General features: G+C 35.4%; 1 protein-coding gene across 2 annotated transcripts in view; it reads right to left on the minus strand.

Moving 5' to 3' along the window:
- EFCAB13 (EF-hand calcium binding domain 13) overlaps positions 1-14390 on the minus strand; it is a 176399-nt gene that overhangs the window by 44404 nt on the left and 117605 nt on the right. For both annotated transcript variants that reach the window (XM_017882928.1, XM_017882929.1), the window contains exons 23-25: positions 8732-8803; positions 4075-4212; positions 3073-3141 (exon numbers count right to left, since the gene is read on the minus strand). In XM_017882928.1, coding sequence (XP_017738417.1) covers positions 3073-3141; positions 4075-4212; positions 8732-8803 — 279 coding nt within the window. The remainder of the gene's footprint in view (positions 1-3072; positions 3142-4074; positions 4213-8731; positions 8804-14390) is intronic.

The raw sequence follows: 14390 nt of genomic DNA on the forward strand, positions 1-14390 counted from the left end.
TATTCGGCCATCTTGCTTCCGCCCCCCCTATTCTACATTTCTATTAGTCTTTTTCAAGACCCAGCTTTTGGTTAAATGAATAATTTGTTTTTGTGCATATGTTCTATTTCAGTTACTCCTGCTTTCAAATTGATTAGTTTCTAACTACTGCTTTTTGCGGGGACTGTTTTGCTGTTGTAGTTTATGTTGCTGTTTAGCTTCATGAGTTGAACAATTGAGATAATTTTCAGTATTTCTCATTTTCTAATAAAAGCATTTAAAGCTGTAAGATTTCCTGTAAGACTGTTTTGGTCATACTTTACATGTTTTGATATGTAGTGCTTTCATTCTCATCCATTTCTAAATAATGTTTAATTTCAGACTTTATTCTTTAACCAAATAATTAGTGGAGCATCTGCTTTTTTTGCTTTTTAAAAAACTGCTTTTAATCTTCAGATCAAAATGTTTTCCACATTCCTTCATAAATGATTTTAATATATTACTACATGGTGGTCAGAATACGTGATCTAAACAACTTCTGATTTTCAGAATTCATTGACATTTTTCTTTGTAACTTAAATATATCATATATTTGTGTGAATACAAAATAGGCATTAGCAAATGTGTATTCAATGTTTTTGGAATATGAACTGCTGCTATATGTTTCTTAAATCAGGCTTATTGTCATTTAAATCTCAAATTCCTTCTATCTTTATCTCTGTGTATAAATATATACATTCTGTTTAATCTTATCTAACTTGTCAATTTAATTTTTTCATATTAGTAAAGAGTTCTAGTATACATAATTGAGTTGATCATACTCTTGGATTCATGGTTTTTTGTCATCACTCATCTTCAAAGGGCCTCTGCTTGTTTTACTCTTTTTCTTCTTCAACTACTATCTCCAATTTTATTCCTTCATAAGTAGCAACTGCAGTGTATTTAATATATTTCTATTCAATCTATCTCATCTAATTACTTAGATTTATGTGTTTAGCTGAAAAAATACAATGTTGTTTGTATAATGTGCACTCATATAAATCAGTTTACATAAAGCATTTTGAACTACAAGTTTATTCTATTTCTTCCCTTTCTTCACTGAACCATATATTACTGAAATATATCTGTGGTACAACCAGTTTATTGTTTCTGATTTACTGTACGTAGAGACCACAATTTATTGAACCATTCCCTTAGTAATGGACAACTAAGTTATACTCATCTTTCTCTCAAATAATGTTGCAATGAGCATCCTTATACATGTCTCTAACAAGAAACTTTCTCTGGGCTAATTACTTACGAACTGAATTACTGGGTGATGGGAACGCATGTTTTTAATTTTGCTAAGTACTGCTAGACTGCTATTCTGAGTGGCAATACTGTTTTACCTACCCACCAGTTATTCATGAGTATTCCTGATGCTCTCTTCATATACATAGGAGCCATTTGTGTTTCTCCTTTTGTATACTGCCTTCTTATATCCTTAATTCATTTTTCCAATGGGTTTTTATCTATTGCTTATTTGTAGAATTTCTTTATATATATTTTAAATATTAATCTTTTGTTAGCTCTAAAAGTTGCAATTATCTTCTTTCAGTCTGTTACATATCTGGTCATTTCTTTAGAGTCCTTCATTGAACAGAAATCTTTAATTTTAATATAATCAAATCTTTTTCTACCCTATGATTGTGATTTTAGAAGTCCCATTTAAGAAATCCTTTGTGACCACAAGGCACAATATTTTCTCCAATAATTTCCTCCACCAGTTTTGTAGTTTTACTTTCAGATTCACGTTAACATCTATTTAATTTATTTGAAGATTATTTTTGTGTATGGCATAAAGTATGAATTCAATTTTATTTTCCTCCACAAGGTGTGGCAATTTCCCAAATAAGGTATTAAATAATACATCTTTTCCTCCATCAATTGATGATATCTCTATCGTATGCCAAGTTCTCACATACATGAGTCTCTGCAGGTACTATATTGTGATGCATTGGTCTATTTGTAACACTGTTACAAAAGCATTATAATATGTCCTTCTATCTGGTATGGTAAGACAACTTCCCCATCATTATTGCTTTTCAAAGAGTCTGTCTTTCAAATAAATATCAGAATTATTTTCTCAAAGTAAATACATCTACAATGTATCTAAAATTTTGTTCCCACCAAAATTTTCCTGGAATATTGATTGAAACTGCATTCAAATTAAAGACTAATTTAGAGATAATACACTTAAGACCCATTCAAAACCCCAGTCTTAATATTCCAATTCGCAATTTCAATGTTTGTGTTCCAAGGTTGTTTTAATGTCTCATTGTGCTGAAATTTCAAAATAGACTTTAAAAAGCTGAGTTAAGCACTTAGCTAAAGTTTTTGACAAAGAGCAAGGGAGTAAGCCCAAATATATAAGAAGAAATAAAGAAGAAAGATAAGAGCAAATGACACCAGGGTGATTAAAGAAACCAAAACCAGATTACTTTAATAAGATAGATAAACCTCGGACAAAACTGATAAAGAAAAAAAATGCAACTTGACAGAATCCATGAAAAGTGAAAGAAACACAGATAATTTTCAAAGTAATTAATGATATTATGAAAAATATGTATCCACAAATTGAAAAACTAGGGTTTTAAATATATATATTTCTATACTGTTTAAATGACAAAATGCAAAAGGGGCCTTGGCAGAGTTTTGTTAAAAGTTAAATACATGGCCAAGCATGGTGGCTAATGCCTGTAATCCCAGCACTTTGAGAGGCAGAGGTGGGCAGATCACTTGAGGCCAGGAGTTTGAGACCAGCCTGACCAATGTGGCAAAATCCCATCTCTACTAAAAAATATAAAAACTAGCCAGGTACACACCTGTAATCCTGGCTACTCGAGAGGCTGAGGCAGGAAAACTGCTTGAACCCAGGAGGTGGAGGTTGCAGTGAGCCAAGATGATGCCACTGCACTCCAGCCTGGGTGAAAGTCTGTCTCAAAAAAAAAAAAAAAAAAGTTAACACACACACACACACACACACACACAACTACACATACCAATCTAGAGACATGAAGTTTCTGTTCACATTCCGTCAAATTTCATACTTACTTTGGCATTCAGTAAATTCATCAGTGTCGGCCAATTCTCTGATAAAATCCTTAAAATGCACCACTTCATCTTAAAAAAAAAAAAAGGAAGTAACAATTTAGATATTGTTGTTAAAATGGTCATTTGATGTTATAAAACCAGAGCTATAAAACATGAACATAAAGTGGAGGAATGAATTATCTTGTGTTGTATCCAATATGCACGTCAGATCCAAAATAAAAGTGGCCAGACCTATACCTTTGAAAATAAGTTCCTTCAATACAAGCTCATCAATTAAAAGATAGATAATGGCCGGGCGCGGTGGCTCAAGCCTGTAATCCCAGCACTTTGGGAGGCCGAGACGGGCGGATCATGAGGTCAGGAGATCGAGACCATCCTGGCTAACACGGTGAAACCCCGTCTCTACTAAAAGTACAAAAAACTAGCCAGGCGTGGTGGCGGGCACCTGTAGTCCCAGCTACTCAGGAGGCTGGGGCAGGAGAATGGCGTGAACCCGGGAGGCGGAGCTTGCAGTGAGCTGAGATCCAGCCACTGCACTCCAGCCTGGGCGACAGAGCAAGACTCCGTCTCAAAACAAACAAACAAACAAACAAACAAACAAAAAAAGATAGATAATTTCCTTGGGCATTTAAAGTTTCCTCTGACATACCCCAAATTTGTTAATTTAAAGTGAAATAATTGGCCAGGCGCGGTGGCTCAAGCCTGTAATCCCAGCACTTTGGGAGGCCAAGACAGGCGGATCACGAGGTCAGGAGATCGAGACCATCCTGACTAACACGGTGAAACCCCGTCTCTACTAAAAAATACAAAAAACTAGCCGGGCGAGGTGGCGGGCGCCTGTAGTCCCAGCTACTCCGGAGGCTGAGGCAGGAGAATGGCATAAACCCGGGAAGTGGAGCTTGCAGTGAGCTGAGATCCGGCCACTGCACTCCAGCCTGGGCGACAGAGCCAGACTCCGTCTCAAAAAAAAATAAAATAAAATAAAGTGAAATAATTACTCACCATTAGGATTAGTATTATCCAAAGTTTTCTGTATTTTATCATCTGTCAGATAGATTCCCATGGCATTTAAACTTTTCTGGAGACCAGAAATGGCTGTAACATCATTTTTGTGAATGTTGTTGTTGTAAAATTTATCTTCTGGGAAGAGATAATCACTTTCAGTTAGAAAGAAAGTTTCATGTTTCTCCTTCATATTTTAAAGATAGGTGGTTAAAATTTCCCAACATATGAAATTACACTTAAAAAAAATGACAGTATTATCTATTTGTATTTATTTATATCCTTCTCTGTTGCCAAAATAAGTTAACTGACAAGAAATAGATACCAAAAAAATACAAATGTAAGTGAAAAAATTGGGGAAAGGAAGAGAGCAATAAAAATAAGATAAAAAAGAATAGACAAAATATATTTCATAAGGTCATATACACAAATTTTGTAACAATACCACATTTGTATACATTGAACAAAGCCTTCAAAGTAAATAAAGCAAAAACTGACAAAATTAAAGGGAGGAATAAATGATTCTACAGTGAGAACTGGGGATTTTAACACCTTGCTATCAGTAACTAATTGAGCAAGTAGAATAAAAAAAACAGCAAGAATTAGAAGACCAGACCAATTTAGCAAACATTGTAACCTAACTGATATTTACAGAATGCGACCTAACAAGTGCAGAATGCACATTCTTTCAGGTACACATGGAACATTCACTTAGACAGACCATAACCAGGGCTATAAATAAATCTTAATTAATTTAAGAATTTAAATCATGCAAAATGTATTCTCTGGCCAAATGTATTAAATTGGAAATCAGTCTTAGCACAGTGGCTCACACTTATAATCCCAACACTTGGGGAGGCCAAGGCAGGAGAAATGCTTGAGCACAGGAGCTCAAGACCAGCCTGGAACACAAAATGAGACCCCATCTCTAGAGAAAAAATGTTTAAAATTAGCCAGGTGTAGTGGTGTGTGCCTGTAGGCCCAGTTACTTGCAAGGCTGAGGCAAGAGGTTGCTTGAGCGCAAGAGTTGGAGGTTGCAGTGAGCCATGATCATGCCACCTGCACTCCAGCCTGAGCAACAAGCAAGACCCTCTCCCTAAAACAAATAAATAAATTAGAAATCAATAATAATTAAGATATCTAGAAAATGTCCCAATATTTGGAAATTAAAGACTATATTTCTAAATAACCTATACTTCAAAGAAAAAATTATTAGGTAAATTAGAAAATATTTTAGTAAATGACAAAGCACAACATAACAACGTTTGTGAGATGCAATGAAAGACATATTAGGGGAAAATTTGCAGTTTTAAATGCTAGAAAAGAATAAAAATCAGTTATCTAAGCTTCTATCTTAGCAAGCTAGCAAAGAAGGGTAAACGAAGCCCAAAGTAAGCAAAGACCAAATGATAGTAAAATAAAATATAAACCAATGAAAAGAAAACAAAGGAGAAAAGTTAACAAAAATTAACAAAATCACCATTTGTGTAAAATTATTAATAAATTGAATAACGCCCTAGCAATACTGGTTACAAACAAAAAAGAGAAAACAGAAATTACAAACATCAGGAACGAAAAATAAGACATCACACTATAGACATTAAAAGGATAATAAGGGGATATTATGAACAACTTTATGACAATAAACCTGACAAATTACATAAAATAAACAAATTTTGACAAGACACAGTTCCACTTATAGAAAGTACATTTCTTCTTTATGATACTTACAGAAAGATATAGACAACTACAGAAAGATTTAGAACAAGGAGGCTCTTAACAGCTTTATATCTATTGAATAAATAGAGCTCAATATTTTAAATCTTTAGGAATAGATGGTGAATTCTACCAAACATTTAATGAAAACAATAATCCTAATCATAATCATAAACTGATATGGTTTGGTTGTGTCCCCACCCAAATCTCACTTTGAATTGTAATAATCCTCACGTGTCAAGGGCAGGGCCCCGTGGAGATAATCAAATCATGGGGGCAGTGTCACCGTAAGTGAATAAGTCTCATGAGATCTGATGGCTTTATAAACGGGAGTTCCCCTGCACAAGCTCTCTTGCCTGCCGCCATGTAAGAGGCAACTTTGCTCCTCATTCGCCTTCCACCATGATTGTGAGGCCTCCCCAGCCATGTAGAACTGTGACTCAGTTAAACCTCTTTCTTTTATAAGTTACCCAGTCTCAGGTATTTCTTTATTAGCAGCATTACAACAGACTAATACACAAACTCTACCAGAAATAAAAGAGGGAGGGAAGATTTCCCAACTCATTTTATGAAGCCAGTATAACAGTAACAAAAAAATCTGGAAAAGACACTAAAAAAAAACTATAGACCAATATCCCTCATAAACATATACTCAAAAATCTTTAATAAAATATTAGAAAATCAATAAGGTTAAGAGCTCGGTCATATAACATGGTGACTACAGTTAATAATAACGTAACATATTTTTGAAAATTGCTAAGAGAAAAGATTTTAAGTGTTCTCATCACAAAAATAGGTATGTGAGGTAAAACATGTTAATTAGTTCAATTTAGCCATTCCACAATATATGTACATATTTTGAGAGCTTGTTTGGAGGTTCTAGCAGGGGAGCGCAGCTACTCGTATACCCTTGACTGAAGACCAGTCCTCCTCTGGCGGGGATGGTCGTCCTCTTCGACCGAGCGCGCAGCTTCGGGAGGGACGCACATGGAGCGGTAAGGGAGGAAGGGGACACCCGCCTAGCCAGCCAGATCAGCCAAATCAACCCTGGCGATCAATGGGGTGACAGATGTCGCAGCCAGATCGCCCTCACATCCATATGTACATATTTTGAATAATGCAATACATAGTACATACAATTTGTATTTGTCCACTTAAAAATTAAAACAATTACAAATTAACTATAGTTAATAATGTATTCAATGTTCTCACTACAAAGAAATGATAAACATTTGAGCTGATGGTATGAAAGGAAAATAAATCTCGGTATTCCAAAATCACTAAGCCAAAGGGAAAAGTCAAGCTGGGAACTGTGTCAGGCAAACCTGCCTCCCATTCTATTCCTAAAGGAGATAGCGACAGAGATTTAAAAAATGCAGCAGCAGCAGCTACATAACTCCCTCACAATTTGCCCATAAGGAAATTCCTCACTTCAAGTTGTCTTCCCGCTGCCCTTCTGGACCAAACCAATGTACATCTTACATGTATTGATTGATATTTCATGTCTCCCTAAAATGTATAAAACCAAGCTGTGCCCCAACCACCTTGGGCACATATGTCAGGACCTCTTGAGTCTGTGTCATGGGCACACCCTTAACCTTAGCAAAAATAAACTTTCTAAATTAATTGAATCCTGTTTCTGATATTTGGGGTTCACAATGGGTTGCTAATTACACTGATTTGATTATTATACAATGTATAAATGAAACAGCACACTGTACCCCATACATACAATTATATGTCAATTTAAAATTTTTTTAAAAACACTTCTAACATGTAGATTAACTTCTTGATTTATATTTAAATATGATGAATCTTCAGCAAAATAGCAAAAGTAACCATCTTGATTTAATGTCCTAGTATTTTCTTCCCATATATGAATTGAATAACCTTAGGTGAGGACAATAAAATCAGTTAAACTGTAAGTTTAGAACAGACCTAAGGGATAATTTTGCATAGCAGCTTTACTAGTGGTACATCGTTGGTTCAACAAAATGTTGGTTACACATACACACACACACACACACACACACAACTTAGTGGGAAACAAACAGCCAAAGGGATCAGTACTTCAGCTTTGGGGGTACTCAAATAAAGCTTTATTTGAAATTTGTAATACTGCAACCAGAACCAATCAGAATCCATTTTTTCTAGGAAGAGCTGGTAGTATAAATGAGAGTACAAATGAGAGTATATACTTTGCTGATACTCTCATTTGAATGTATACATATATATACATTCAAGGTATATGTATGCAATGACTGCCCAACTCAAACCACTTCACATGTAATCATTTACATGATATTCCACAAAGGCAAAACTATAGGGACAAAGAATTAATCAGTAGTTGCCAGGGCCTCAGGGTAGAGGAAGAAATGGATTACCAAAAGGGCATAAGAGACTTCTGGGGGGTAAAATAGTCTATATGTTGTATATAGTAAGGGTTACATTATATTATTTTTAAGAATCCAAAGAACTGTATGCCTAAAAAGAGTGAATTTTGCTATATGTACATTACACCTCAAAAAGCATGGATGTTTAAAAAATGAGATCAAGAGAGTTGCTGAAGATACGTGAGAACATAACAGATAGTGATAAAAATTCTACTGGATTTGTCAAAAGTTTTAAAATCATTTTCTAATAATTTCAGAAGTCAAATATGCATACTGAATAACCTCAAAGAATAATATATAATCTAGTAATTTTCTAGCACTACCAAGTAAGACTACCTAAAATTTTGAGTTTGGGTTAAGCTTAGCAATATTTGCCTTAGAATTCAAACAGAAGTTATGTAATCTAATCTTGTGTTGTTTTATATTCATATTGTATTGCTTCTTACTTACCTGTGCTTTAACTATTGAATCCTGTATTGTTTTTAACATGTAAACCACTGCTTGCCTTTCTAGATCTGGGCAATAATTACATATTAAATAAAACTTACCTGCAGCTTTAGGAATTGTCAATATATTGGAGAATTTAGTCATAAATTCTTGAATGGTAACCTTGCCACTTTCTGTAAGGCAAAGCATAATTTAATTAAATGAAAGAATTACTGTTTCAGAATTAAATAATATAGCTGAAGCTAATAGTCAAATTATAACAAAAGTTAAAAGCTTGAGAGTAAGGCTGGGCTATTTCTTCTCCCTTACCTATTGCATGCATATGATTATCAATTTCTGCTCATTCTATTTCCAAATACTTCTTGAATTTCCTGCTGCATTAACTAATACCTATGTTATTACAATAGCATCTTTAAAAACCTATGCCACCAGTCTCATCTTCTATTTATTTTCCACAGTATGTAAAGGGAGGTATTCCTCTTTTAAAAAATTGATTATTCCTACGCATAAAACCCTTCAGTAGCTCCTACTTGCCTACAAAACTACAGAATAAATATAATACTGAGGAGGTGAGGGAGGGAAATTATAGACCGATATTACTCATACATGCGTTAAAGTGTAAGTAAAATACTACTTACAGGATTTGGCAGTACAACAGTGAAAATAAAATTCAAGATACTTTCAGAACATACATTCTCATTGATAGTGATACTGCTCTCAAGGGGGTAAAACTGGTTCTTAGGAGAAAAATATATCAGATATTACAATAGTTTGTGGCCACAGTACTTAAACAGATATATGGCATATCTGTGGTATTAAATTTTCATGGCAGGTGGGGGATAATTAGGAACTAAAATGTCTATAAAGGCTTCTTAGGGGAGCGAGGAAATAAAGGTTAGAAACACTGCTTTAGTATGCCAATAGACACCTAAATTTAATCTATCCACATGGTCTCCAAAAATCCATACAAATTAACAAGTAAGGCAAGTAAAATAACCTATAGTCCATGCCTACAGTGTAACTAAGAGGCAGAATATTAAACATTTGTATTTGCATATAAGTCAGGAAATAAAAATCTAGGACCAGCGCAGTCAGCTTCAGAGCCTAAGCCAAAGAGGAAACTCAGGCCAGACATGGTGGCTCATGCCTGTAATCCCAGCACTTTGGGAGGCTGAGGAGGGCAGATCACTTAAGGACAGGAGTTCCAAACCAGCCAGGCCAACATGGTGAAACCCCGTCTCTACTGAAAACACAAAAATTAGCCAGGTGTGCTGTCAGGAACCTGTAATCCCAGCTACTCGGGAGGCTGAGGCAGAAGAATTGCTTGCATCTTCAAGGTGGATGTTGCAGTGAGCCGAGAATGTGCCACTGCACTCCAGCCTGGGTGACAGAGCAAGAATCTATCTAAAAAAAAAAAAAAACGAGGAAACTCAAGTGGCAATTTCATAGAAGAAAGAATAAGGAAATGTCTTTGTACTACAGAACATGGATAATATCAATGAGAGTTCACCCATAAGAAGAGAGTCCCCTTGCTGAGCAGGGAAATACTGAGAACAAGTCAGAGAGCTGATGGATGAAAGCCTTAACCTCTGGGGAGATAAAAGAAAGAAGCTTGGAAATACAGGAGGCCAAAGATAGCAGTCTTGAGATGGTATATGAGGGAAGCAGAAAATTAGCGTTAGAACCTGGGTACAGGACAGATTCTGAAAGTGAATAGTATTTCATTAAGCTTGGTAGAAAAATCGTACTAGTTCACCAGTAATGGATCCAAACCAAGAAGAAATCCCTGATTTACCTGAAAAAGAGTTCAGGAAGTTAGTTATTAAGCTAACCAGGGAGGGACCAGAGAAAGGCAAAGCCCAATGCAAGGAAATCCAAAATATGATACAAGAAGTGAAGGGAGAAATAGTCAACGAAATAGCTTAAAGAAAAAAACCATCAAAAATTTAGGAAATTTTGGACACCCTTTTAGAAATGCAAAATGTTCTGCAAAGTCTCAGTAATAGAACTGAACAAGTAGAAGAAAGAAATTCAGAGTTTGAAGATAACGTCTTCTAATTAACTCAATCCAACAAAGACAAAAAAAAAGAATAAGAAAATATGAAGAAAGCCTCCAAGAAGTCTGTGATTATGTTAAACAACTAAATCTAAGAACAATCGGTGTACCTGAGGAAAAAGAGAATTCTAAAAGCCTGGAAAACATATTTGGGGGAATAATCGAGGAAAACTTCCCTGGCCTTGCTAGAGACCTAGATATCCAAATACAAGAAGCACAAAGAACACCTGGGAAATTCATAGCAAAACAATCTTTACCTAGGCACACTGTCATCAGGTTATCCAAAGTTAAGACGAAGGAAAGACTCTTAAGAGCTGTGAGACAGAAGCACCAGGTAACCTGTAAACGAAAACCTATCAAATTAACAGCAGATTTCTCAGCAGAAACCCTACAAGGTAGAAGGGATTAGGGGTCTATCTTCAGCCTCCTCAAACAAAACAATTATCAGCCAAGAATTTTATATCCAGTGAAAAGCATCATATATGAAGGAAAGATACAGTCTTTTTCAGACAAATGAATGCTAAGAGAATTTGCCATTACCACTACAAAAACTGCTAAAAGGAGCTCTAAATCTTGAAACAAATCCTGGAAACACATCAAAACAGAATGTCTTTGAGCACAAATTACACAGGACCTATGAAACAAAAATACGAGAAAAGCAAAAACAAAAAACAAAAAAAACAAAGTACACAGACAACAAAGAACATGATGAATGCAACCGTTCCTCACATTTCAATACTAACATTGAATGTCAAAGGCCTAAATGCTCCACTTAAAAGATACAGAACCGCAGAATGGGTAAGAACTCACCAATGAACCATCTGCTGCCTTCAGAAGACTCGCCTAGCACATAAGGACTCAAATAAACCTAAAGTAAAGGGGTAGAAAAAGGCATTTCATGCAAATGGACACCAAAAGTGAGCAGAGGTAGCTATTCTTATATCAGACAAAGCAAACTTTAAAGCAACAGCAGTTAAAAGAGACAAAGGACATTACATAATGGTAAAGGCCTTGTCCAACAAGAAAATATCACAATTCTACACATATATGTAGTTTACAAAACAATTACTAATAGACCTATTGGTAATGAGGTGGAGAGCAACACAATAACAGTGGGGGACTTCAATACTCCACTGACAACACTAGACAGTTCATCAAGACAAAAAATCAACAAAGAAACAATGGACTTAAACTATACCTTGGAACAAATGGACTTAACAGATGTATGCAGAACATTTCATCCAACAACTGCAGAAGACATGTTCTATTCACAGCGCATGGAACTTTCTCCAAGATAGACAATATGATAGGCCATAAAGCGAGCTTCAATAAATTTAAGAAAATTGAAATTAAATCAAGCACTCTCTCTCGCCACAATGGAATAAAACTGGAAATCAACTCCAAAAGGGACCTTCAAAACCATGCAAATACATGAAAATTTAAATAACCTGCTCCTGAATGAACCTTGGGTCAAAAATGAAATCAAGATGGAAATTTTAAAATTCTTTGAACTGAATGACCATAATGACACAACTTATCAAAACCACTGGGATACAGCAAAGGCAGTGCTAAGAGAAAAGTTCATAGCCTTAATTGCCTACATCAAAAACACTGAAAGAGCACAAACTGACACTCTAAGATCACACCTCAAGGAACTAGAGAAGCAAGAACAAACCAAACCCAAACCCAGCAGAAGGAAGGAAATAACCAAGATTAGACCAGAGCTAAATGAAATGGAAACAAAAAAAATATAAAAGATAAATGAAACAAAAAGCTGATTCTTTAAAAAGAGAAATAAAATTGATAAACCACTGGTGAGATTAACCAAAACAAGAAGAGAGAAAATCCAACTAACACCACTAAGAAACAAAACAGGAGATATTACAACTGACACCACTGAAATACAAAAGATCATTCAAGGCTACTATGAACACCCTTGTGTACATAAATCAGAAAACCTAGAAGACATGGATAAATTCCTGGAAAAATACAACTCTCCTAGCTTAAATCAGGAATAATTAGGTATCCTGAACAGACCAATAACAAGCAGCAAGATTGAAATGGTAATTAAAAATTACCAACAAAAAAAAGTCCAGGACCAGAGGGATTCACAGCAGTAGACATTCAAAGAAGAATTGATACCAATCCTTTTGACACTATTACACAAGACAGAGAAAGAAGGAACCCTCCCTAACTCATTCTATGAAGCCAGTATCACTCTAATACCAAAACCAAGACAGGACATAACTGAAAAAGAAAACTACAAACTGATATCCTCGATCAATGTAGATGCTAAAATCCTTAACAAAATACTAGCTAACAGAATGCAACAACGTATCAAAAAGATAATCCACCATGATCAAGTGGGTTTCATACCAGGGATGCAGGGATAGTTTAACATACACGAGTCAATAAATGTGATACACCACATAAACAGAACTAAAAACAAAAATAACATGACCATGCAGAAAAAGCATTTGACAAATCTAGCATCTCTTTATGATTAAAACCCTCAGCAAAATAGGCATACAAGGGACATACCCTATTGTAATAAAAGCTGTCTATGACAAACCCACAGCCAACATAATACTGAATGGCAAAAAGTTGAAAGCATTCCCTCTGAGAACTGGAACAAGATAAGGATGCCCACTCTCACCACTCCTCTTCAACATAGTACTGGAAGTCCTATACGGCAAGAGAAATATACGGCAGAGTAATATGGCAAGAGAAAGAAAGGCATCCAAACTGGTAAAGAGGAAGTCAAACTGTCACTATTTGCAGATGATATGATTGTTTACCTCGAAAACCCTAAGGACTCCTCCTGAAGGCTCCTAGAACTGATAAAATAATTCGGCAAAGCGTCCAGACACAAGATTACTGTACACAAATCAGTAGTTCTTCTATACACCAACAGTGACCAGGTGGAGAATCAAATCAAGAACTCAACCCCTTTTACAATAGCTGCAGAAAAACAAAACAAAACAAAACAAAAAAACCTTAGGAATATACTGAACCAAGGAGTCAAAAGACCTACTTTCAGATTTTAAGGAATCTCCATGTTGTTTTCCGTAGTGGTTTTATTAGTTTACACTCCCACCAGCAGCATAAAAGTGTTCCCTTTTCACCACATCCATGCCGACATCTATTATTTTTTAATTTTTTAATTATGGCCATTCTTGTAGGAGTAAGGTGGTATCTTATTGTGGTTTTAATTTGCATTTCCCTGACAAATAGTGATGTTGTGCATTTTTTTCATATGTTTGTTGGCCATGTATTTCTTCTTTGGAGAACTGTCTATTCATGTCCTTTGCCTACTTTTTGATGGTTTTGTTTTTTTCTTGCTGTCTTGAGTTCTTTGTAGATTCTTGATATTAGTCCTTTGTCAGATGTAGAGTTTGTGAATATTTTCTCTCATTCTGTGGGTTGTCTGTTTGCTGATTATCTCTTATGCTTTGCAGAAACTTTTTAGTTTAATTAAGTCCCATCTATTTATTTTTGTTTTGGTTGCATTTGTTTTGGGTTCTTGGTCATGAACTCTTTGCCTAAGCCAATGTCTAGAAGAGTTTTTCTAATGTTATATTCCATAATTTTTATGGTTTCAAATCTTAGATTTAAGTCTTTGATCCATCTTGAGCTGATTTTGTATAAGATGAGTGATGAGGATACAGTTTCGTCTTTCTACAAGTGATTTGCCAATTATCCCC

This window comes from Rhinopithecus bieti, unplaced genomic scaffold (genome assembly GCF_001698545.2).
Source record: "Rhinopithecus bieti isolate Rb0 unplaced genomic scaffold, ASM169854v2 scaffold_12928, whole genome shotgun sequence".
Taxonomy (NCBI): Eukaryota; Metazoa; Chordata; class Mammalia; order Primates; family Cercopithecidae; genus Rhinopithecus; species Rhinopithecus bieti.